At 37.8% G+C, this 26,213-nt stretch overlaps 1 protein-coding gene across 5 annotated transcripts in view; it reads right to left on the bottom strand.

The window, feature by feature from the left end:
* Positions 1-26,213, bottom strand: part of LOC127438443 (run domain Beclin-1-interacting and cysteine-rich domain-containing protein-like) — a 43,584-nt gene that overhangs the window by 3,213 nt on the left and 14,158 nt on the right. For 3 of the 5 annotated variants that reach the window (XM_051694036.1, XM_051694039.1, XM_051694040.1), the window contains 13 exons: positions 24,519-24,614; positions 22,183-22,298; positions 21,900-22,095; positions 20,047-20,151; positions 17,279-17,353; positions 12,841-12,901; positions 12,013-12,145; positions 11,306-11,451; positions 11,136-11,200; positions 9,244-9,482; positions 5,121-5,182; positions 4,891-5,044; positions 4,644-4,737 (listed from right to left, as the gene is read on the bottom strand). In XM_051694036.1, coding sequence (XP_051549996.1) covers positions 4,644-4,737; positions 4,891-5,044; positions 5,121-5,182; positions 9,244-9,482; positions 11,136-11,200; positions 11,306-11,451; positions 12,013-12,145; positions 12,841-12,901; positions 17,279-17,353; positions 20,047-20,151; positions 21,900-22,095; positions 22,183-22,298; positions 24,519-24,614 — 1,542 coding nt within the window. Of the gene's footprint in view, positions 1-4,643; positions 4,738-4,890; positions 5,045-5,120; positions 5,183-9,243; positions 9,483-11,135; positions 11,201-11,305; positions 11,452-12,012; positions 12,146-12,840; positions 12,902-17,278; positions 17,354-20,046; positions 20,152-21,899; positions 22,096-22,182; positions 22,299-24,518; positions 24,615-26,213 lie in introns of those variants that run through there. The other 2 variants (XM_051694038.1, XM_051694041.1) reach the window with 2 other exon arrangements.

The raw sequence follows: 26,213 nt of genomic DNA, 5'->3' as shown, positions 1-26,213 counted from the left end.
GCGAGGAGTCGCGTGGTGCCATGCAAGGGTCGGACATGTGAACGGCGAGCTCTGCGCACTTTGCAAGTTTTAATACTTTTTATGTCATAAACCGGCGAGATTTAATACACTCAGTTTCTTGACTGTTCTAGGAAAACAATAAGTCAAAGAATTCAAAATCATTGGGCTCTGGAGACATTAAAAGACACTTAAGTGCTCAAGCTGAAGCTGTGCAGCCGAGTGGACCTGACTCACTGAACATTCGCTTGACCGTCCAAGGAAACTGAGTGCCTTCTTTGTTTCTTTTTGTGCTGGTTCCGCCTAGTGGCTGGAGTTTGGTTTGTGGGATAGTACTCCTTCCGGACATTTTGTGGATGAATCTGCACGTTCTTTGTGCTTACGCCTCCTGTTGGTTGGAGTTTGTTCTGTGCAATATTTCTTGCAAAACACTGGAGTGATTAGGGCATTTGTTGCACTCATGTAACAGCCGAGTGGGCCTGACTCACTGAACATTCACTTGACTGTCCGAGGAAACTGGGCGCCTTTTTTTGTTTCTTTTTGTGCTGGTTCCGCCTAGCGGCTGGAGTTTGTTTTGTGGAGGAACACACCTTTGGAGCAGTTATGTGGATGAATCTACACATTCTTTGTGCTTATGCCTCCTATTGGCTGGAGTTTGTTTTATAGATTATTTTCTGTAGTGTAATTCTGTCTCACAAAATTTGTAGAGGCTTGAGCAATCCGACAGCAAATTTGTCGCAAATTTGTCGTGGGGGCTCTCGTAGGCGTAAATGGACTGTTTGAGTTTAGAGTGATGGACGCCATTTGGTGCTGTCGTACGTGGGGTTAATGCTCACGTTTTTCTTTTTTCTGTGTTTTTTGTTCGGGGGAAAGTTTGGGGTTTGATTGTTGCACTAATGTTGAAATGTGGTCAAAATAATTTTCTTTTTGACACACAATACATTTTTTTCTAATGTTTCAAAATGTCAAATGTTAATATGAGTGGATTGTCTCTCTCCATGTGGAATGTGAATGGGTTGGGGCACCTCATAAAAACAAGGAAGGTCATTTATTTTCTTAAATATAAGAAATATGATATAGTGTTTCTTCAAGAAACACATCTTTCCCCGCAGGAAGCTGAAAAATTTGGGGAGATTAGGGTGGACTTGTTTTCTTTAATGCTGGCTCAAGAAAGAGTGGGGTAATCATTACACTGATAAGTAAACATCTACAATTCAAATGTCTCAAAAAGATTAAAGATAAATTAGGAAGAGTCATTATTGTTTTAGCTGAAATTCAGGGGCAAAGATTTATTTTGGTTAATATTTACGCACCTAACGCTAATGATCAGAGCTTTTTTATAGATCTTGAAGGGATGTTGCAAGCCGCTGTCACCCCTCATGATATAATATTGGGAGAAGACTTTAAACTTTTGATGGACTCAGTCCTTGATCATAGTGAAACAAAAGAGTGTAAGCCCCCTAGAGTAACAGTGATGCTTCACAGAATGTGTAAAAATCTTGATCTTATAGATATTTGGAGACTTTTGAACCCATCTGGTAGGGACTATACATTTTTTCATCAGTCCATAAGATTTATCCTAGAATAGATTTTTATTTGATTTTATATCTAAGTCCCTCATTTCATCTGTTATTGATTGTTCAATTGGAAACATTTTTAGTCTTAGATCACGCCCTGGTGAGTTTAGAGGTTTTGCCACATACGGAGAAAAATAAATCATATAGTTGGACCTTTAATGTATCCCTGTTGCAAAATCCTGAATTCCAACAAATGCTAAAGGCTGAAATCATTGTCAATATGGAGACCAACTGGTTTGGGAGGCACTTAAGGTGGTTCTTAGTGGTCAAATCATACAGTATGCCACATTCACCAAAAAATCCAAAGCAGGAGAACTTGTGCAGTTGGAAGGAAATATTAAAAGTGCCGAGGCAGAGCTGAAGCGCCGAATGTCATCTGATGGCCTCAGAGAATTGACCCGAGTGAAATACCGATATAATACTATTTTGTCGCGGAAGGTGGAGTTTTGGCTATACATGGCAAGACAGTCATATTTTGAGTCAGGGGACAAAGCAGGGAAGCTTTTGGCTAGATATATAAAGCAGAGAGTCTTATTCTATCATTCCCTCAGTGAAATCTGCTGGTGATTAAATATTTAACCATTGATATTAATAATGCTTTTAAAGAATTCTATCTTGATCTCTATAGTTCCATGTCTTCATCTACTGATAAGGATATTAGAAACTTTGTGGAACCATTAGAACTCCGTAAACTGACGACTGAGTAAAACACTCTCTTGATTCTGAGATAAACCTGGAGGAGCTTGGCGAGGTAATTAAGGCCTTGCCTACAGGCAAGGCTCCAGCGCCAGATGGCTTTTCCGCAGAATTTTTTAGATCTTATGCTACAGAACTGGCTCCACTTTTTCTAGACGATAATACGGAATCATTAAAGAATGGAAAGTCCACCATCCATGATACAAGCCCGGATCAGTCTGATTCTTAAAAAGGACAAAGATCCAAGCAAGTGTAAGAGTTACCGTCCAATTTCCCTGATCCAGTTAGACGTAAAAATACTGTCAAAATGTCTGGCTAACCAATTAAGTAAAGTTATGACATCTCTTATACATATAGATTAGGTGGGATTTATTTGGGGCTGCAGCTCTTCTGATAACATCAGGCGTCTCATCAATATCATGTGGTCAGTGGCGAATTATCAGACTCCGGTCACTGCCATCTCACTTGGTGCTGAAAAGGCATTTGATATGGTAGAATGGGCTAATTATTTTACAATTTTGGAAATTTATGGGTTCGGGAATACTTTTATTGAATGGATTAAGTTACTTTATAAACACCAGGTAGCAGCGGTACAAACAAATGGATTAATTTCAGATTATTTTACTCTAGACAGGGGCACCAGGCAGGGTGTTCTGTCTTGCCCTGGAACCATTAACAGCAGCGATTAGAAAGAAAGATGATTTTCCAGGGGTGGAGGCGGGAGGCGTGGCGCATAAGCTTTTGCTTTACACAGATGATATTTTATTATTCGTCTCTGACCCTACTAGATCTATGCCTGGCCTCCACAGAATTATTAATTCCTTTTCTAAGTTCTCAGGATACAGAGTCAAATGGTCTAAATCCGAAGCTTTGGCTCTGACAGCGTACTGCCCAGTAAAGACTTTTCAGCCAGGTGAATTCCAGTGGCCCAACCAGGGCATTAAATAGTTGGGCATTTTATTCCCAGCAAATTTGTGTGATTTAGAGTTAGAGTTAATTTTGACCCCTTAATAAAAAGGGGTTTGAGTGATGTGGGCAGGTGGGCTTCATTACATTTATCTATGATTGGGAAGGTTAATGTTATCAAAATGAATTGTATTCCAAAATTCATCTACCTGCTACAGTCTCTCCCTGTAGATGTCCCCTTCTCTTATTTCAAGCATTTTGATAGCATAGCAAAGTACTTAATTTGCAATGGTAAGCATCCCAAATTATATTTCAATAAGTTACATAGGCCGATTGACAAAGGTGGGCTAGGCCTACCCAAGATTTTGTTTTATTATTAAGCATTCGGTCTCAGACATTTGGCTCATTGGTCGCTTCCACCTGAGAGAGCCCCTCCCTGGTTTTGTATTGAACAGGAAGTTCTTGCCCCTATTTTGCCATTGCAAAGTCTTTCTATCAAACTAACCGGAGAAGTCACACCCCGTTATCTTGCATTTGCATGTGTTATGGACAAAAGTGTCCTGAGTGTTTAGTTCAGACATTTATTTAAATATTGCCTCGAGAATATGGCTGAACCCAAAATTACATATTAATAAGTCCCCTTTCTGCTGGTCAGAGTGGATTGTGAGGGGAGGTTAATAAGCTCGGTGACCTACTGTTTATGAGAGTGGAGTGTTGAGATCTTTTGAAAATATGGTTCAACATTTCAGGATTCCCAGATCTCAGTTTTTTAGGTATTTACAGCTGCACCACCTGCTCTGTACTATTTTTGGGAATAGCATACACCCCCCTAAAGTGGCAGATACTCTAGAAGTGGTTATTACTGCTTTTGGAAAAGGTCATGAGGAATCAGTGTATTACTCCCTGCTAATTCAGAGTCTGGGGGACGGAGATTCAACTTCTCTCAAGAGATTATCGGAGAAAGATTTAAACTTGGTATTGGAGGAGGGAGTGTGAGCTAGGATTCTAAAATACGTCGAGTCTACATCTAGAGATTCAAGGGTGCGTCTGATGCAATTTAAGATTTTGCATCAATTCTATTGGACCCCCTCTAGATTGTATAAGCTTGGTCTTAAAGACACACCCACCTGCTGGTGATGCCAATCAGAAGACAGGGACACAACCCATGTTTTTTGGGGATGTATTAAGATCCAAGAATTTTGGTTGAGGGTTCAGAGATTTATGTGTGACGATTTGGACACTCAATTTTCATCTTATCCCAGACTCTGCATTTTAGGTGATGGGGCGGTAATTAATGTTCGGGGGGAGGGGTTTAATGCATATAACTGATTCCGTATTTTATGTTGTGTTTGTCTGTCTTGTGGATGGAATCAATAAAAACTGTTAATAACAAGAAATAACCATTGCAACAGAAAAACACATGGTTAATGAGCACTTCAATTAAAAAACAACTCAAAACAGTCTCACCTTCACAGCGCAGGCATTTGTTCAGCTCGTAGGGGAAGATAATGTCTTTGTCATTTCCACAGAACTCACAAATGAAGCCCTTGGCCTGGCAGAGCTGTATGAGAACATGAAACAGAGCAAAGATGTACTAACGAGAAAAATACAGAAAAAACAGATTATCTGGAAATGATGCAAAACTGATCATACATAGCCAAATGCAGCAATATGTAATTCTCCTATCAAAGGTCACGTCATAGATGTTTCTCACCATACAGTCGGAGACATGACTGGAGCCGAGACAAAGCAGATCTCGCAGTTTTGGTGCCAGACTACCACTGCGTACAGCAGTGAGGTCATTGAGAGAGAAGAGATGTAGATCTTCAGTCAGATGTCCAGGAAGTGTGTCAAACTGATCTAAAACCCTGTCAACAGAATGAGGACTTTATTGCAATGTCTGCAAACAACAGAAAGAACAAAAATGCAGGAAATAAATCTTACTCTTTAGCCAAACGGCACATTTTTAAGAGTTTCTTCATGAGGTTTAGCTGTTCCCTCAATGCCTGCAACAGAAAGTGTCAATTCATTCTCAGTCAGACGTGAAATGAAAAATTCAAATGACAAATAAAAGAATCGCTATAATAATATTATATAGATAAACCAGGGAGTGTTGTAAAACCATCCGTTAAACCAGTGTTTTAAGTCTATAAAATATATAAGGATTTACAGGCCAAAAAACAATTCTGAGGTAAGAAAGTATAATTTCAAGGCTGCTTTGTTATTTGATGACAAAACAATTGTTTTAAACCACTAAATTTGATTACCACATTAAGTGTATGCAATAAATTCATGAACTTTTGTACCTGACAAGTTACACCATTTAGAAATAAGTAGCAGATTTCTAAACTAATTTGAAGCATATATATATGGTAATATTGAAGTTTGAGGGACATATATACTGTAAATGGATTGTTGCAGCAAAGAAGACATTTCTAACAAAAATCAAAAATGTCCTTTATGCATTACTCTATAAATCCATAAAATGATCTCGAAGGCCATTTTTCTTTATTGATGATCTTGCAAAATATGTATCAGTTCTTGGAATGAAAATGTGTTCAGGTGTTCAGTCACATTTTCCTTTGCACGGCAAATTTTTGTGGGTGAAGAAAATAAGCTCTGAGAGTGTTTTTAAAGATTTTGGGTTTCAGTGGCATACCCAAAATAAAAAAATAAATAAAAAACAAGGAGGGTCAAGTGTTTGATATCATGTTAAATAAAAATGTTTTTTTTATTTTTTTTATGATATAGATTATGATAAATTCTAAGATTCTCAGCCTAAGAAACTTCTGAAAAATCACAAAAAAAAAACTAGACAAAAATTAACTTTCTGATTTTTCTGATTTAACATTATATAAATCAGGGTGTAAATAAGGTAGCTCCAAAAAACTCCCAATTTTGTTCCCAATCATGTCACCTTTAACTGAGTAAAATTTTGTGTTGATACAACAAAGCAATCAAAAGTTATAGCATTACAAATATAATTTCTCCTAGTGTCCAAAAGCCTCTCCAAACAAATAAAACATAATAATTGTACATAAGAACAAATTACACATGCAAACACAACAATGACTAAAGGTTTGCATAGCATGCAGACATGATTTTTGCAATGAGATTTCACAAAATTAGTTTCATTCTGTGCCATTTGAATCATCACTGAGTCTGTGTGATGTACTTGGCACCATCTCCTGGTGGCCATATGCAATTAAAGTGATTGATCACATGACTCTCTGCCCAAATATGGGGGACTATCACCACTGGTTGGAGCAATCTGAACCCAATACAATTGGTTAAGCTACAGCATTTCCGATGATGTCATATTATCCAAAAAAGCTAACGTGTTAGTAGATAGATTGTAAGATGCCAGATAGCCAAATGCTGTGTGAAAATTGTGCTTCGTGTGGATTATCTAATGAGCTATGCATCCTGTTACCTTGTGTGTGGCTCATTTTAAAGATAATCATCTCCTCTAAGTAATGGCATATGATATTTCATATTCGGTTTATTTTTCGTGAAGTTACGAGCGAAAACACAGCCTATGAGCAATAGGGCTGGGCAATATGGCCAAAAATATTATCACAATATTCTTTTTAAAATAGTTCGATTTCAATATTTATCACAATATACATTCACATTTGCACATTGCAAAAAAAAAATTTATCTCCAAGTTGGCAGAAGAAAAGAAGAAAAAAAATGTAATCCTAAACAGTCACAATAGTCTCTAAAAAAACTGCAAGGCCCAAAGACAGCCAAAGCATTGGGGTCTGAGGGATCTTCTACCAAAATATTACAATATTTTATAGAGTTTATCAATCTAGTGCAGTTGAATATAAATGTTAAAAGATCATCTGTTCGTTTTAAAGTATAATAACTGCAGTCCAGTACTTGTTTGAATATTTTTACATTCAAATTATATATTTCTTTACATTCAGATACCCAAGTATGGGGGTATAGAAGCCCTTGTTACCGAGGAATGATACTGTATGGGGGTTCAGGAGTTTCCCCTGAGAGAAAATTTAAAAAATGTAAAAGTCTGAATGGACCATTTTATATTTTCATTAAAGTGAGAAAGACTAGGCTACAAACTAGTAATTTTATTGTCTTTCCTTGTCATCTATGCCAGAGATGATGACATCGGATTAATTTTCACAAAATTAGAACAGAAATCTAATTGTTCATTATTATTATTTTATGTTTTTGGATTTTCTCCCCTTTTCTCCCTAATTTGGTATGCCCAATTCCCAATGCGCCCTAGGTCCTCATGGTGGCGTAGTCCGCCTCAATCCGGGTGGCGGAGGACGAATCTCAGTTGCGAATCTTATCACGTGGCTTGTTGAGCGCATTACCGCGGAGACCTAGCGTGTGTGGAGGCTCCTGCTATTCTCTGCGGCATCCACGCACAACTCACCATGCACCCCATCGAGAGCGAGAACCACATTATAGTGACCACGAGGAGGTTAACCCAACATGACTCTACCCACCCTAGCAACCGGGCCAATTGGTTGCTTAGAAAGCCTGACTGGAGTCACTCAGCCCTCCCTGGATTCGAACTTGCGACTCCAGGTGTGGTAGTCAGCGTCTTTACTTGCTGAGCTACCCAGGCCCCCCTAGTTGTTCATTATTAAAGGCTCACACGCTGATTAACAAAGCTAAATTTAGAAGGAAAAAACGTTATGGTCTAAAGGCACTCTGGAACCACATTAACTTATGCGGTGCCTCATGTCTACTCAAATGCGGGGGAAAGAGGCAACGCGTGCAGAGGGGGACAGGGCATAAATGAAGCGTGTTCGGTGCTAAAGAAAAATATTCAAGAATACAGCGCAGAAAGATCAGATCTGGTGTACACAGCACTGTTGTTTTGGCATGCTGCTCACTAGAGACAATGAGAGGGCGCAACCGTCGTCATGAAGTCTTGCAGTCCAGATGGAATCAATCGCGGTGACCGGCATAGCCTAATTATTAGCAAGGCCGCTAACGGTTAGCAACTTCATACAGCCTGGCCATACATTTCCACTTGCGCATTGTGAGCGAAGCTGAGCGAGCATTTTCAATTAATTCCTATGGGAGCCGAGCGGCACGCTCGGGAAGTGGATTGTAGGATTGACAGCGATGCGGAGCAAGCTGTTCCCTAGTGTTGTGAGCGGCTTTGAGTGGATTTCTTCCACACCAGTGGAAACATAGCCTGAGAAAGCTGAACTGTTTGTGCTTTTCGTGACATGCCCTGATCGTCTAGATGTAGAACATAGGGTAAATATCGAAAATTATTCAAAAGCTTATCGATATCGTGGATTTTTTTATCGCGATAAATACTGAGGTAGTTTTATCATCCAGCCCTAATGAGCAACACCTGTTCAAATTGTCTAACAATTTGGAAAACAAATAGGCTGGTTGTATTCTACTCTTTAATGGTTTTGATGTTTTACCGATTACAATAATACAGTTTGTACAGTTTGTAATAGATGATCAAAACGATACACTTCTGATTTGTCTGAAAATTTCAAAGCACTTGTTCAGTTTTGGTCATATTGCCTATGTGCATTGTAAAGTAGCACTTCTAAGCTTTAAAACGATACCTATTTTGTGTTGGTCAAGACTGTATTTATTAACATTTTGATAATTTTTTTGTTTTTTCATGGGCCCATCTGAGCTAAAAGGGTTAAGCGAGTGTGAAACCCACAAAAACTCCTTGCCAAGCAGCCTCTTTTTATGCTGCACTTCATAAACTAGGTTATAAAGAAACACCACTAAAATGATTTCCTCGTCCATTGTGAATATTCAGTGTAGCTATGCATGAAGCATGGCCCACACAGAGCTCACTACCAAACAATGCAACTTCCTGTTGGTTAACGCTGCAAATTCCAGTGTTAAAGTTCACTAAACTTAAAAAAAACGTCTTTACCACTGGAAGTCCATCAGGAGAAATTCCTGACCACGTGGATTCCCATTGATGACTGTGGAATTTCACAGTGCAAAGGTAAATGTGACCAAGCCTTTCCTTTAGTTGGTAAAGAAGAAAAACAGGAGGTATACTGTGTTCATGAGACACAATTTCATGAATGTAACATACTCGCACTGTATCCAGGGCTTTGACCTTCTTGTAAAGGCTGCTGTTGATGTCCTTTGGGTTGAAGAGAGGGTCTCCTGCGATCTTGGCTAGCAAGTCTCGGGCAAAGTTGCTGACATAGCTTCTACTGAAGTCCCACTTTCTGAGGATCTTTCCTGGCAGCACAGCCCGTGCATTCTCATGACAACACTGGCAGAAATACCGACCCAGATACTCGCAGTACCGCAGCCTCTTTGTGTAGTCTATTACAAAGAGAAATGATTCGCAAGTTACCAAAGCCCAACTTTTCAAGACATGTGAGTGGTATTTTCACTATGCATATTTATTACCCAGCTCTTTTGAATACTCAATTCTGATTGGTCAATCGCAGCACTAAGCAGTGAAATATTTTTAATTGTATATTTTATCATTCAAACTCAAAGATACTCAAAACGGTTAGTTGCCGACTTTAGTAAAAATGGCCTTGGAGGACTTCAGTATTAATTTTAATATACTGTATGGTGTGCATAAAACCTTTGATAAGATGGCTATAAGTACAAAAGTGGCCAGTTAAAGAGAAAAACTAAAACATCACTCAGAAGAACAGGGAACTGGTAGGAGACACAAAGAGCTGGATGAGAAAAGAGATGTTACATTTTAGCTAAATATGCTAGCTAACTAGACTATAGAAAAAGTAACTTTGATTAATAATAATATATAAATTAATGCTGTAAAACTGATAAATTGTTTATCTTTAGGTGCATTCATTGCTAGACTCATTGCTTTCTACGCTGCAACGGGATAATTTTCTTAGCGGAAACTTTAAGGGTCATTTCATTTAGCAAGACTACAGGTCAAAAAAAATGATCTTAGAAAGGTGGCAGCATCATTGTTTTATTTTTACACAGAGATAGGAAGGTCTATTACTAAAATCAGTTGACTTCAGCACCATTTGTTGCATAATATGGCAATGGTGCGAGTCGACAAATGGGAGAAAAACACTTTTTTGTGTTGTTTTCCTAAAGTTGGATTGCCTATAACTCTAGACGTATTAAAGATATCTTAAACATCCCTTTAGATTCCTGTTCAGAACAAACTTTCCTTTTTGTATCTTCATTGTTAAGGTCATATATGGTTAAACCCTAGAGATATGATATTCTCAATGTGGCTTCATCCGTACATTTATAAATTTGACCTATTTTTAATGGTTGAAAACCACATGTAGGTCACATGGCATGAAGCTAGTTTTTCTTGTCCAACAAAGGTCTGAAGTACAAATAAAGTCCTAAATGACACTATTTTTAAGAATAAGCGACACATGTGGATGCTCAGTTTGTGCAATACATACGTATGTCTAGTTTTTGGATCTGCAAAGCTCTGGAATGCATCATTAGGGATCCAAGAACCAAAGATGCTGGAACCCTACTGTATTTAAAGTGTCTGGGAGTAAAGTGTCAGACCGTAAATCATACAAATCCCAAACTCATAAAAAATTAACTGATTTTAGGTCATTTTTTTGACCTGTAGGTTGGCTCCAAAATCATCAAAATAACTGGACAACTCAGTTAATATGGATCCACAACATTAAATTTTTTTGGCTTTCATAATCATTTATGTTATTCTTTTACCAGTAAAAAAAAAAAATGCTCAGAAACCATATTTCTCAACCTCTAGTTGAGTTGATACAGAACGAGGATTGATTTACTATAAACTAATCTACAAGAGAGTTAATGCAATTAAGTCAATTCGATATTTCATGTCCATGTATTCGTTTATTCTGGTAAAGTAGCCGTGCAATAAGTGAAATAAGATACAGTCAGATACTCTGTTTCAGGATTTGTCAATGTTTATTTTTCGATAATGACTGGATGACTGTATATTGTCCCCTACATACTGAATCTCTTTGTGTTTTGTACCTGGATCAATGCGAATCCCGCAGCCAGCACAGCGGTAGTTCTGCTTAGCCACCACAACTTTCCTCCTGTTTGGACGAATACAAAAGACAAGTTATAGAAAATTGTGAATGAGAAAATGAGAAAAATGTTCGAGCCCGAATATGAAAACACATGAACGGTGAAGGTCTCACTTTGGAGGAGGGTGAATGTTGAAGATGATCTGTGGTCTCGGAGGAGCCCACTCCAGATTTCCACGAACTCGGATGCGTAGTTTGTAAATGTCTGCATGTTCGCCATCATCAGGTGATATAGGAAGAGAATCTGGTATTGGAAGAAGCTTTAAAAAAAATAAAAAAACAAAGCAATGGTCAAATTGGTTGCATTAATGCAGATATTTCTTAATCTGTATCAAAATAAAAGGATTAATGATATACCAAAATATAGAAAGATGTTTGTCCATTTTTAGATTATCAGCATCGATAATTAAAAAACCTACAACAGTTGTCGACTAAGCCAGAAACATACTCTACAGAAGTATGCAAACGCAGAAGAGCATGCGTTGTAAGAGCGCTGTCCCACTGAATTTACTTAATTTGCGTTCTTGCGTTACTGTGACGGACAAAGACCTCAAGGGGGCAATAGAGTTGACTTTAATTGTCTGCTATTAAACCAGATGTTTACAAGCTGTTTTTAAGATCTAACTTGCTCAGTAAGACAGTTCATGCTTATGTCTGCTATAGCGCCCCCTTGTGGCAATGCTGAGAATGCAACACAAATGAACTGAACACTGCCACATTTAAGTATGAAATCAAGACTGCGTAGCTAGAAGCTTTTGCGTCCATTTACTTGTGCAGAGTATGTTTCAAGCTTAAAGATGCAAATACAGGAGTGTTGGTACCTTTTGAGGAGCATCCTGTTCTGGAACCAGCCAGTCCAGTTCTGAAGCGGCAGGCAGCTGCATGCCCTCAAACTGTCTGAGGAGACCCATGGCCACAGATTCTGCCGAGTTGGACGGTAGCATGGATGGAGAGCTGTGCAGAGAATTAATACTGTAATTCACCAGTATTTTGGAAAGTTTCAGCAAAAAACGATGTTCAACGGTAGAACAAAATTCAGGTTCCTATAACATTGGGAACTGTCTAAAGAAAATACGAGTGGCACTTGCCTGTGCAAAACTCGATTCCACCATGCTAGGGTGTTGTGGGTTGTGGCCAGGGTGTTGCTATGAAGTTTCTTAGGTGTTCTGGGTGATTGCCTACTGGCCCATGTGCCAAAAAAAGCTGTTTTCTATTTATATTCTAAGATATTCTGGTCTCTAGATATGGCTCAGGATCCTCCTTCAATGAAAATCTATGGGTTTTTGTTTTGTTTTGTTTTTTTGGCCATTTTATCACCACCAGGAGAAAAAGTAATACCAGCCGCTAAGAAAAGTAAAAGCACACCTCTCCCCAACAAGCCACACGATTTGAAGTATAATCCATGTCCATAGCACAAACGTGCAGGATGAGTTACGTGCTGATGTTTAATAATTAGGTTTAGGGGTTTGTTCAAATCTCTTACATTAAATATAAGCAACAGTAATCGCCTTAGCAATCACCACAAATAATAAACAATTGGACCGTATGAGCACAATAAGATCTGACAATGATATCCAAACAAAAGAACAATAAAAATGCTGTATTGTCTCTATACATCCATGTATCAGGCTGATTTCAACAGTACTTACATGGACTCTGAGCTAAGGAAGGATCTACTGCTACATGTCACACTGCGTTTGATATCTGCATCTGAATCAAATGAGAGGAAACAGTTAATGGTCCATTAACATCTATAGAAATAGCTGCATACTAGAGGGCTGCATTTACCAAAACCATGGCAAGCTTAAGTTGATCGTAGAGACCATTGGCGCCAATGGTTTCTATGATCCACTTGGGTTTGCGATGCTTTTGGGAAAAGCTGCCCAGGCTGTTTAATCAGAGAAAATGTGCCATTTTGAAATTGTCAATGGCCCTGACTTGGTGGATTAATTGTTAGCTCTGCATTATGCCAGTTTCACAATCTATTAAGGGATACTTCATTTTTCTGTTTTAACTGAATATTATTATACAGTATATACCCAATAGTGGGTTACGTTTTGAGTTATTTCAACAAATTTTGTGCATGTGTATGGTATCATTCAATTGTATAATTTCAAAACTAAATATACCAATTTGAATTACATAAACCATCACTATAGGCCACTGAAAAACCCATATCGGTTGACCACTGCATGACACAATAATGTAGTGTATGTGATAGCACCAAAAATGAAAGTTTGATGAATATTTAAGCCTGTGTGTATTTAATGGTATATAGTGTGTATAGAGCACATACATGTAGTACTGTATATAGTGTATATAGGGTTATATATAGGCAAATTAAAAATGTAAGAATTGTCTCCTTTTCAATTCATGAGTGTGCATTTGCATTGAATTTGCCACACCCACAGGATGTTGAAATGGAATGACAGGAAGAGGAATTTAAAGAAATTCAACACAGGAATTTAATTAGTCCATTAGTAAGTTTTGCAACAAAACATTAATTGTCTGATAATTAATGATTATTTATCACAAATAAATTAATTTATGACTAATTATGCCTATTTATTACATAAATTTGTATCAGATGATGAGACCTATTTCTCTTTTAATGGGGAAATGCCTTGTTGATGAGAGGGGTCAATGGAGAATGGCCAGACTAGTTTGAGCTGACAGAAAGGCTACGGTAACTCAGATAAACACTCTGTACAATTGCAGTGAGCAGAATAGCATCTCAGAATGCATAGCAGACAGGGCTACAACAGCAGAAGACCACATCGGGTTCCACTTCTGTCAGCCAAGAACTAAAAGCTGAGGCTGCAGTGGGCACAGGCTCACCAAAACTGGACAGTTAAATACTAGAAATACATAGCCTGGTCTGATGAATCTCGATTTCTGCTGAGGTACACAGATGGTAGGCCCACTGCAGCCTAGAGCCGCCTTTTCACTGCATCCAACAAATTACAGACGATAGACTGGAAGTCATTCATTTCCAATGGAGAGTCGCACGGAGGCTGTGTTTCCGGATGCAACATTTTTGGATCCGATTTGAGCTTCGGTTGCATTGAAATATTTAAACTCATGCGACTAGACCGTATGCAACCACCCGACTGGAAGTGATATATTCCTGCAAAACTATCAGTATGAAGTGAGAAATATCAACGGGTTTTGTCCTAAACTTTATTCTAAATGCCTGCTACTTCTGTATTTTGGACAATTATGAATGTAGAAGTAAAAAATTATTGTTACGTTGCAAATATATCACAAAAAGCTTTTTTATTACAGTAAATGTGATTAAATATGAGTGTCATTTATTTCTGCACACACAAAACCTATATATTTCAAATGAAATCTATGAATTTCTGCTTCCTATATTTGCTGAATTATGTTTGTTGTTGCTGTTAATTAACATAATATTAACTATAAAAACAGTAATAATGATAAAAATAAAAAGTAATAATAAATGCTGAGTGAATACTAACCCTGAATTTTAATGAATTAATTCATTTGCTCAACAAAATCCCACACAGTAATGTCATTCTGAGGTAAAACTTTGGTAGCTCCTCCCTTAATGAATAAAATCCATTGCGAGCAAAGTCATGACTGCTACTAGGGGCAGTCATATGTGAATGTCGGAGACAGTGAAAAGGCAGCTTCAGCTCACTGTTCTTGGCTGACAGAAGTGGAAACTTCTTCTACTGTTGTAGCACATCCGCCTCAAGATTCGACGTGTTGTCCATTCTGAGATTATATTCTGCTCACTATAATTGTACAGAGTAGTTATCTGAGTTACCGTAGCCTTTCTGTCAGCTCAAACCAGTCTCATCAACAAGGCATTTCCATCCGCAGAACTGCTACTCACTGGATGTTTTTGTTTTTGGCACCATTCTGAGTAAATTCTGAGTAAAGACTGTTGTGTGTGAAAATCCCAGGAGATCAGCAGTTACAGAAATACTCAAACCCGCCCGTCTGGCACCAACAATCATGCCATGGTCCAAATCACTGAGATCACATTTTTTCCCCATTCTGATGGTTGATGTGAACATTAACTGAAGCTCCTGACCCATATCTGCATGATTTTATGCATTGCGCATAAACGCATGAATAATTAGGTGTACAGGTGTACAAAATAAAGTGGCCGGTGAGTGTAAATATAAATACAAATTGCTATAGAAGAAATTTCTTTTTTAAAGATTATTTATTAATGTCATGTTTCTGGAAATATCCCTTATGTTGTGTGCATAATAACATGTATTTTAATAACATGTAAAAAAAAAAACTGTCTTTTATTTAAGGACAGTAATCATATGAAGCCATTTATTATCACATAGTTGTTTGGCTCCTTTTTTAAATCATAATGATAACAGAAATCACCCAAATGGCCCTGATCAAAAGTTTACTTACCCTTGAATGTTTGGCCTCGTTACAGACACACAAGGTGACACACACAGGTTTAAATGGCAATTAAAGGTTAATTTCCCACACCTGTGGCTTTTTAAATTGCAATTAGTGTCTGTGTATAAATAGTCAATGAGTTTGTTAGCTTTCACATGGATGCACTGAGCAGGCTAGATACTGAGCCATGGGGAGCAGAAAAGAACTGTCAAAAGACCTGCGTAACAAGGTAATGGAACTTTATAAAGATGGAAAAGGATATAGACCAAGAAAGATTTCAGCCACAACTGCCAGAAGAATTGTTCAGGATACAAAGAAAATCCCACAGGTAACCTCAGGAGAAATACAAGCTGCTCTGGAAAAAGACGTTGTGGTTGTCTCAAGGAGCACAATATGACAATACTTGAACAAAAATGAGCTGCATGGTCGAGTTGCCAGAAAGAAGCCTTTACTGCGCCAATGCCACAAAAAAGCCCAGTTACAATATGCCCGACAACACCTTGACATGCCTCACAGCTTCTGGCACACTGTAATTTGGAGTGACAAGATGAAAATAGAGCAAGAAAACACCTGCAAGAATTTGGGGCCTCAGACAACTATTACAAAAGACTGCATGATGTCACTGATGCTAAAGGGGGCAATACACAGTATTAAGAACTAAGGGTATGCAGACTTCTGAACAGGGGTCATTTTATTTTTTTCTTTGTTGCCATGTTTTGTTTTATGATTGTGCCATTCTGTTATAATCTACAGTTGAATATGAATCCCATAAGAAATAAAATAAATGTGTTTTGCCTGCTCATTCATGTTTTCTTTAAAAATGGTACATATATTACCAATTCTCCAAGGGTATGCAAACTTTTGAGCACAACTGTATATAAGTAATTCATGCTAAAAAAAAAAAATGTAATGTACTATTATTAAAAACTGCACTTACATTTCATTCCATTCCATTTTCACTGCCTTAAATTTCAATTCAACTTTCAATTCAGCATCCTGTTTGCTACCTCAATTCAAATTTAGGAACTGCATTGAAATCCAAAAGGCACTCAATTCTGAATGGCACACAAACCTGGTGTATATAGTGCTCATTGTTAATGTGCACTTATGTTTAAAGTAAGGCCTGACTCAAAAGCAAAAAAGCTAAACTGGCTTTAATTGGCTAGTGAAACTGTGTCCCTTTGAAGATGGAGATGTGATTCATGGCATAAGGAAAGAATTAAGGCAAGATAAAAAAAAAAACTGTATTCCTAATAATTAATATATAAAGATAATTATGCAATTAAAGAGGATCACAGTCATTTTTCAATGCTTTGAAGTCACACCTATAATAATGCAGGAAGCAGTGCTAAAGATTGTGGTATTAGTAGGCAACACCAAAAATAAAGCACATAAAAGGTACAACAAGGCTGACAAAAGGCTTATAAATGCACAGTCTTGGGTATGATAATATATGGGATGTGAAGAATGTGGGTGAACAAGCAAAGCCAAGGAAAAAGTAGTAACATTCATCGCCCGCTGCTCTAAAACTAAAATATCTGCTAAAATCAAGCAGCCATATCCCATCTTGACCCACAACCACTAAAAACACATCATGCTGTTGTATAATAGTCTATCAGACACGTATGCAAGCAGTTAAGGGTGGGACTGTTAACATGGCTTCCATTTGGTCCTCCTGTCTGTCTCTGATACCTGAAAAGAGGGATGCGAGCGACAGGGACAGGCCGTTCCGTGACACCGCCAGCAGCGACTGGCCATCACTGCCATCTGAGAGACAGAGACGTCACTGAGGACAGGCCCAAGTCCACATAATCCATTCGTACACAGTCATTTTCCTGTCCATTGTCACACTGGTCTCTCATTTGTAATCATAGTCTTTCAATGAAATTTAGTAACTCTGAAACGATTGTTTAAACAAATGCTGTGCGGGCAGGGAAAAATAACATTAACCACTAATACATAGCCTAATTGGTTTCACCCTAATCCAATCAAATCCACATATTTAATCTGAAATCCCATAAGGGTTGGGCGATAAATGTGAAATTTACGATATCTTTGTGATGATTATATTGGTGATAAAATTAAGCAACATTATGAATATCGCCATGCTCTTAAAGTTTGTTTCCAGAAGAGCAGTGGTCCAGCTTTGCACCCTCTCCTTGTCTCGCAACTTGAGAGCATTAAGAAATATATTTTAAGGGTCTCTAGTTCGTATCTCATTATTAAAAAGAGTGATAGATTTGAGAAGTTTGATGAAGAGCATGTAGCACGAAATGCCACATTTGTTTGTTTGTCTCTTTGTGAGCTCATTAAATTAATGTGGGAGCAACAGTGTTCCGACTTCACTGCATGTTTTTTCTATGACATTTTTTGGTCGTGCACCTGTATTTATACATTTTTTGGAGGTCTTTATGATTTTAGATTTGAGAAATCCAATCAAATCAGTTCTTTCAAACTGTAGTTTTCACTAGCCACGTTTCCACTATTGGGCAAAATGAGGGCAAGTGCATGCCAGGGCCAGTTGAGTTCCCACTGTCACTTCCGGGGCTTCATCGTGGCTCTTTGGGGCTTTCTTGGGCCAACAGCCAAGCGCCTTTGGCCCGCAGATTACCCTTGGGCCAGAGAAGGCCAACTGGGGATTGAGGCAGGGTCATTGTGAAAGGCGGAGTTTCGCTGAGTCAGGTCTTGCTTTCCACCAAGTAAAGACCAAAATAAGCAAACAAATGGCAGCTTCAGTCTCCACCATGTTCATTACCTTAGCTTGAGTTTTCTTCTTGCTTTTGAACTGGGTGGGGTGTGTGACGTTGGCACCAGGGTGGCATATTAAGGGCGTGTTTAGGGCAATGCTGCAGGGCTAATGGCCTGATGGTAAGCTTATAAATCGATTTTGGTCTCACAGCTCAATGTCTAAAGCTACTGGCCCCAGCTGACCAGTTGATAACCCTGTCTCGCACTGGCCCGATAGTGGAAATGCGGCTAATGAAACATTCAAAACACTGGTTCAATGATTCCTTTGCATCATCATCATAAGTGTTCATCACAAGTAAAAAAAAAAATGTATGTATGTTTTAAAATGTTCTAGTAAAAAATCAAAGCAGATAGATTTTTCTGCTTATTACTATTACAGTTATATTGGGTACAGATTAATACATGTAAACACATACATTTCATGTGTTCATTTAGCAAAACGTTTTACAACTAAAAGCTGTAACTACATTTTTACTGTATTTTAGCTCTTGCACTACACATTTTTAATCTACTTTGCAAAAATGGCTGTTTGGCAAAAATAAATATATAAAGATATATATTAAATATCATCAAAAGGTTGCTCTTACTCTTACTTTCAAAAATATGGTAACACTTTCTATGAAGCCCATATTTATAAAGTATTGTAAGGACATTATAAATGCATTATAATGCATGTGTGAAGTCTCATATAAATAATTATTAACCACAATTATAATACTTACCTACTCATAGTTATACCTTAGAATATACTGCATTATAGCATGACCAATATCACATTTTATCTGTAAAAGCTATGATGTATTATATCTATTTATAATGTATTACATCTATTTTTATTATATATATTAGGTATTCTTTAAGTGACAAAAGCAATGTTTTTTTTATTAAAAACCATCAGATATTGTTATGTGGTTAAAAGATATTACAAGACATTACATATGTTTTAACCTTGCTTTACAAGAGCTTTTCTTATTGTCTCAAATTTACATTGTGAATGTGTGTTCCATTGTATTCTATGCCTTAGTCTATAAATTCCATTATACAAGCCTGACTTGTTTATGTTATGACATAAAATGTTATGAAACCTAATTTATACTGTATATAACATTACAACTTTTGAGGATAAAACTGGATGTTTGTGTTATAATATTATACTCTTTTAGGTATAACTAATAACTGAAGTATTATAATGTATCATAACTGTAGTTACACTTATTTATGAGAAGTTATAACATATTATAAGACGTATTATGAGACATTATGAATGCATTATAATGACTTTACAATGCATTATGAATATGGACTTCATATAAAGTGTTACCAATAAATGTTTTTTAACTATAGTACCCAGTCTAAACATTTTGAAATATATCACATTTGAATCTATTGTGTGAATTTAAAAACCCACAAGTTGAATGTACTGGTGAATGCTGTATAATATATAATTGTATAAATGCACCTGCAATGACTATTCTGTGCCTTTCCTCTCAAACACGTAAATCAAGAAAAATGCCATGATCCAAAATTACAAATCAGCAGTTAAAAATGTGTAAACAATTAGAAACTGGTAATGTGATTTGAAACGCATTTCTCATCACATGACATGAGTAATTAAGGCAATCATGAGGATGATTATATGGAATGAATCAAGGTGTCACAATCAGAGAACATTAACATGCATCTTCCACTTATTCGCTCCCTTAACGTCCTACCTCTGGGCTCAATATCCTCCACTTCTCTATCTGAGCCGGAGTCAGAGGCATGAAATAAATCCTGAGAGCTCCTCTGCGAGCCGCTGCTGTCAATGGATGAGACGCCTATGGAAACAGATAACATTGTTATGGCACTTTCCATGAATAGGGTACAACATTGGACCTGAACTCTTGAAAAAGTCATTTTAAATAAATGATCAGTGAAAGGAGGTGCTTAACCCTCAGAAAATGATCAAGAGTTCAAACTAAATAGTATTACAGTGGCAAGAAAAATTATGTAAACCCTTTGGAATTACCTGCATTTATGTATAGTTTTGTCTTAAAATCTGGTTTGATCTTCATCTAAGTTACAATAATGAACAAAACTAATCTGTTTTAACTAATAACACAATTATTATATTGTTCTTGTACATACTAAATACATCATTCAAACATTCAGTTGTAGGTTGGAAAAAATATATGAACCCCTAGGCTTATGATGTCAACAAAAGCTATTAGAGTAAGGAGTTGGCAAACCTGGCATCCAATTAATAAAACAACATGGTGTGGGTTAGATGTACTTTGACTCATAAAATACACTCAAACATTTTGAGTTTGTTATTCACAAGAAGCACCTGCTGACGTGGACCATGTGTCGCAAAAAAGAGATCTCAGAAGATCTAAGAACAAGAACCGTTGCTTTGCATAAAGCTGGAAAGGGTTACAAAGTTATCTCGAGAGCTTAGATATTCATCTGTCCACAGTTAGACAAATGTTCTATAAATGGTGAAGGTTTAATACTGTGGCTACTCTCCCTAGAAGTGGCTGTCCAGCCAAGATGACTCAAAGGGCACACAGCAGAATGCTCAGTGAGTTAAAAAAGAACCCTTGAGTGACAGCTAAAGACTTGAAGGAATCATTGGAACTGGTTAACATCTCTGTTCATGAGTCTACTATACAGAAAACATTAAACAGGCATGGTGTTTATGGCAGAACACCACGAAGGAAGCCGCTGCTTTGCAACAAAAACATTGTTGCGTACCTGAAGTTTGCCAAAGACCACCTTGACACCAATGTTTTGTGGACTGAAGAAACTAAGGTTGAATTGTATAGAAAGAACACTCAGCACTATGTATGGTGTAAAAAGGGCACCGCATACCAACGTGAAAACATCATCCCAATGGTGAAGTACAGTAGAGGGAGCATCATGATTTGGGGCTGCTTTGCTACTTCAGGGCCTGGACCGCTTGCCATCATCGAGGGAAAAATTAATTTCCATGTTTACCAAAACATCCTACACGATAATGTCAGCGTGGCTGTGCGCCAGCAGAAGCTCAGCAAAAGTTGGATAATGTAACAGAACAATGACCCTAAACATCGAAGTAAATCCACTACAGAATTGCTTAAAAAAAACAAAAAAAAGAAAATCCACCTTTTATAGCCCAGTGAGTGGCCCAGTCAGAGCCCAGACCTTAACCCAATAGAGATGCTGTGGAATGGCCTCAAGAGAGCCGTTCACACCAGACATCCTAAGAATATGGCTGAGCGGAAGCAGTTTAAGGAAGAATGGTCCAAAAGTCCTTCTGAACGTTGTGCAGGTCTAATCCACAGCTACTGGAAACGCGTGGTTGAGGTTATTGCTACCAAAGGAGGATCGACCACTTATTAAATCCAAGGGTTCACTTACTTTTTCCACAGCACTGTGAATGTTTAATGGGATATGTTCAATAAAGACATGAAAGATTATAATTGTTTGTGTGTTGTTAGCTTAAGCATATTGTTGTTTGTCTATACTTGTGACTTTGATGAAAATGTGATAACGACCTAACAACTAATAACAACTAATGATCAATTAATTAATTAAAGTGTCTCACCATGAGAGGTCGCCGGAGGTTGCAGTAAGCTGCATCGTATCTGCTGTCTTCGCAGACGAATTTTCTGTTTGAGCTGCTGGATTTCAGAGTCGCTGTCACCCTCTTCCTCTGCGTCCTCCACCGGCCTGCGCATGTTACACTTCATCAGCTCTATGGCTGCTATCAGCGACTCAGAGATGCTGAAGTGGGCATTTTCCTGCAGCCATGAGGAATTAATGAGTGTCAAAATGAAACTATATACAGATAAGAACAATACTGGGAGCTGTACAGAATTTTGACCTACCTTTTCCAGGTCAGCACAGCTACCAAAGTCCTGCTCTGAAAGGTAGCTGATCAGACTCTGACCCTCTGACGGTCTGCGGAACAATCCGTCTGGCACACTATTGTACAGGGAGCCATCTACAAGTGCACATGGGATAATATACTAATTTTACTGACAAATACAACACCACAGGCAAAACAAAAAGTGAATGATAGATTAAAGGTTTAAAAGTATTTTGACCAGCCAGCCAAAGCACTTGTATATTGGACCTAAAGTCTAAAGTGTGTTGATTTTTCATGTTAAACTATAAGTGAGCCATTTATAGGTGATGGATTTCCCTGAAGAGTTTACACGCTGTGGCTCTGTTGTGCTTTTAAAACATTGTTCTTTATTCCAATGGCCCAACCCTTCTTGCTCAACCAATAGCATGAGTTTGGGGCAATTGAGCGCAGCAGTGCTCGCCCACTTTATCAACCATAACTTTTTTCACACGGATTTCATAAAATCTTTCATAAAAAGTTCTACGCCATGGACCAAATCAGCCAGCTCCTAGGAGAATCACAACATTGCAATCTTCCCTCTACTATACTGAGGGAATGAACAACATTTCCAAGCATTGTGACTGACGTAATCGAAATAAAAAATTAGGAAAAAATACAAAACTATTGATTTAAAGTTGTTGACTATAAGTATAGAAACTATATTTTAACTATATAAATATACAAGTAGTTTGAGATCGTAGGAAACTTGCATCATTGAAGTGGGCGGTCGCTGCAGAGCTCTTTTGGTGCACTTTGTTCGCCATGATTCTGTGATTGGTGGATTTCCCCCTCAGAATCATGGGTAGTGTAGTTCTTCATCAGGAAGTTCACTATTAAACATGATTTTTAAACAAAAACGTTGAAATAATACCGACTGATGACTTCAACGGAGGCATATATCAACAATTAATAACCTCGGAGCTCACGGTAGGCCTATCTTTAAAGGTTTATAAGTTACTGTTAAAAATCAAATCGCTATGGATTTTGGCTTCTGGAACCCGACTGTTGCGCTCTATATATGTTGGCTTGACAAAGCCCAAGTTCAATTAACAGCATTTGTGGCCTGATGTTGATTACCACAAAAAATGATTTCAAATCATTCTTTAAAGAAGCAAAACTGTAACCCTGACTGGGTTACAGTCAGGTAGTCATGAAAGTGAATTGGGTCCATTTTTGAAGGATGTAAAGGCAGAAATGTGAAGCTTATAATTTTATAAAAGCACATTAATTCTGTTAAATTAAAATTCTGTTTTGGCGGTGTAGTTAAGTCGCTTTTTTCACAGTAAGGTTTTAGGTTTAGCGCCGTTATGTCATCATAGCAAAGAAGTTGTAAACTTTTATATAACTGTACACAGAAAAGGTTAGTAAGTGATTTTATCACAATAAAATCATGCTAAAACGCATATTGTTTACATCTTGTGGCTATACGGTACTTTTGAAACAGTGATTTTTTCTCCCAATTTGGAATGCCCAATTCCCAATGTGCTTTTAAGTCCTCGTGGTCACGTGGTGATTCGCCTCAGTCCGGGTGGCGGAGGACGAATCCCAGTTGCCTCCGCGTCTGAGACCGTCAACCCGTGCATCTTATCACGGTGTTGAGCGCGTTGCCACGGAGACATAGCGTGTGTGGAGGCTTCACGCCATCCACCGCGGCAACCACTCTCAACTCACCATGCGCCCCACCGAGAACGAACCACATTACAGGTGCATCTCAATAAATTAGAATGTCATGGAAAAGTTCATTTATTTCAGTAATTCAACTCAAATTGTGAAACTCGTGTATTAAATAAATTCAATGCACACAGACTGAAGTAGTTTAAGTCTTTGGTTCTTTTAATTGTGATGATTTTGGCTCACATTTAACAAAAACCCACCAATTCACTTGGTCCACGACATTCCACGACATTCTAATTTATTGAGATGCACCTGTATAGCGACCACGAGGAGTTTACCTCATGTGACTCTACCCTCCCTAGCAACCGGGCCAATTTGGTTGCTTAGGAGACCTGGCTGGAGTCACTCAGCACGCCCTGGGATTCAAACTCTAGCGAACTCCAGGGGTGGTAGCCAGCGTCTTTACCACAGAGCTACCCAGGCCCCCCGAAACAGTGAGTTTTTTAACGTTTACGGATTGTTCCAATCCACACTGTAAGTGACTCACTGTAACACAGATTTTTGCTTTTTTTTAAAGAAAAGGAGGGACGGGTCAAAATAAATGTTTGTGGTAATCAACATTATGCCACAAATGCTGTCGATTGAATTTAACTTTTACTGAATGCAGAATATTCCTTTAATATCAAATATGTATTCACTCACTAGACTCCATATAAAGTGAACTGTTGGTGCTGCTGTCACTGCTCTGGGGTGAGAATGGATCACAGGTCTTCAAACACGGCGTATCCGCAACCAATTCTGAAGAAATACAGAAACACACACTCCAAATGATTCAAAAATATTTGATATTAGGATTAAGATACCAAATGCATCTTCTTAGTTGCAGGATCTGTTCCATGACGATAAACACAGATGTAAATGTCAAATTAAAATGGAGGAAATAAAACGTGTCCTTTCTTCTCTGCATTAGAAACCAATCTGGAGCTACACAAACCTAAGTGTTTAAATGTTCGTCAGCATAACGATAGCTACTTTTAATTTTTAAGTCAACATGAAATCCAAATTGACCCCATTTACTATGCATGTTATGTGCACGATTCATCAGTGCAAGATATTACGAAAAATATTTGTCTTCATAATCTTTCATTAAAATGTTACAACTTGGACCACCAACTTTTGTTTTCGGACGACATCACCAAGCCCTCCTATCTAATCACCTGGATCTATTCTGTTGTCTAATGGCTACTTTTCATGATTCAATTGATAAAATCAAGTCCCATCCACATTTTTTCCCCCATTTCAATCAGAAATGCTATTCGGAACCCTTTGTTCTTCTATAATGTGAGACGTTTCATGTTGACTTTAGCAAAATGGCCAAAAATGCAAAGACGTCAAGAAACAAAAATCAGTCAAAGTTTCACAATGTACAAATAATATAAAAACAACAATGAATGCCACAGGACAGTAATTTGGTCTCACATCTTAAAATCATAAATGCAAAAAGCAGAGAAAACAAACGAAATGACATGAGAGTAACATGAGAGTCAAATAAAACCAGCATGAATCATGCAAAGGTGACAGAGATGGAGGGGTGGATAAGATGCAGCACCACAGCACTGCAAACCTGCGACAGGGTCCTCGATAATAATGGTGATTTTCCTGTGACCCCCTCCTTCACATACAGAGAGAAGAGAAAGAGAAAGAGTTGAAGCTGAGAAAATGTGTTACACACCCACAGCAAGAAGAAAGAGCAGAAGAGGTACAGCAGTTAGTGGCTAGCTTTGGAAATTTACCTACATTTTACTTGACGTAACTAGTATTTAGTTTTGCATTTTGTATTTCTTTGCATGCAGTGTTGGGGAAGCTTCTTTGAAACTAAACCTAAGCTACTGATAATTTAAAATAGTTATTTTAGTCCAGCTACTTGTTTGATAAAATAACTAGCTAAACAAACAAGTTTCTAACAAAAAGTTGCTTACTTACTACATTAACGCGAGAACTTGCGTTGTTTAGCGCTAAAAACAATGCAAGTTCTCGCGAGCATGTGAGCCATTGTAAACTAGCTTCTCTCATGTAAAGATTTTCACTGAACAATAACGTAAATTTTGGGTTTGGCAATGGCAATATCGGTTTAATTACATAACTATTAGGTAACTTTTTTTACCAAAAAATTTAAGCACACAAGAATGCCATTGTCCTCCAATCGAAATCGCTCTCCATAACAGCATACTTTTGAAAATGAATGACATTATTAAACTGAAAACTGAGTTTTCAAACTTAAATGGATTAGTGTGGAAGTCTTTTAAGATGAAAAATCATACTTGTGAAATTTTTAGTCATACGTGACATGAAAAGTCAATTATAAGATAGTAAGACATAATTTTAGGATAAAGTCAT

This window comes from Myxocyprinus asiaticus, chromosome 49 (genome assembly GCF_019703515.2).
Source record: "Myxocyprinus asiaticus isolate MX2 ecotype Aquarium Trade chromosome 49, UBuf_Myxa_2, whole genome shotgun sequence".
In the NCBI taxonomy this organism is placed as follows: Eukaryota; Metazoa; Chordata; class Actinopteri; order Cypriniformes; family Catostomidae; genus Myxocyprinus; species Myxocyprinus asiaticus.
Note: the sequence above shows the minus strand (reverse complement) of the source record. Positions and strands in the feature narration are given on the sequence as shown.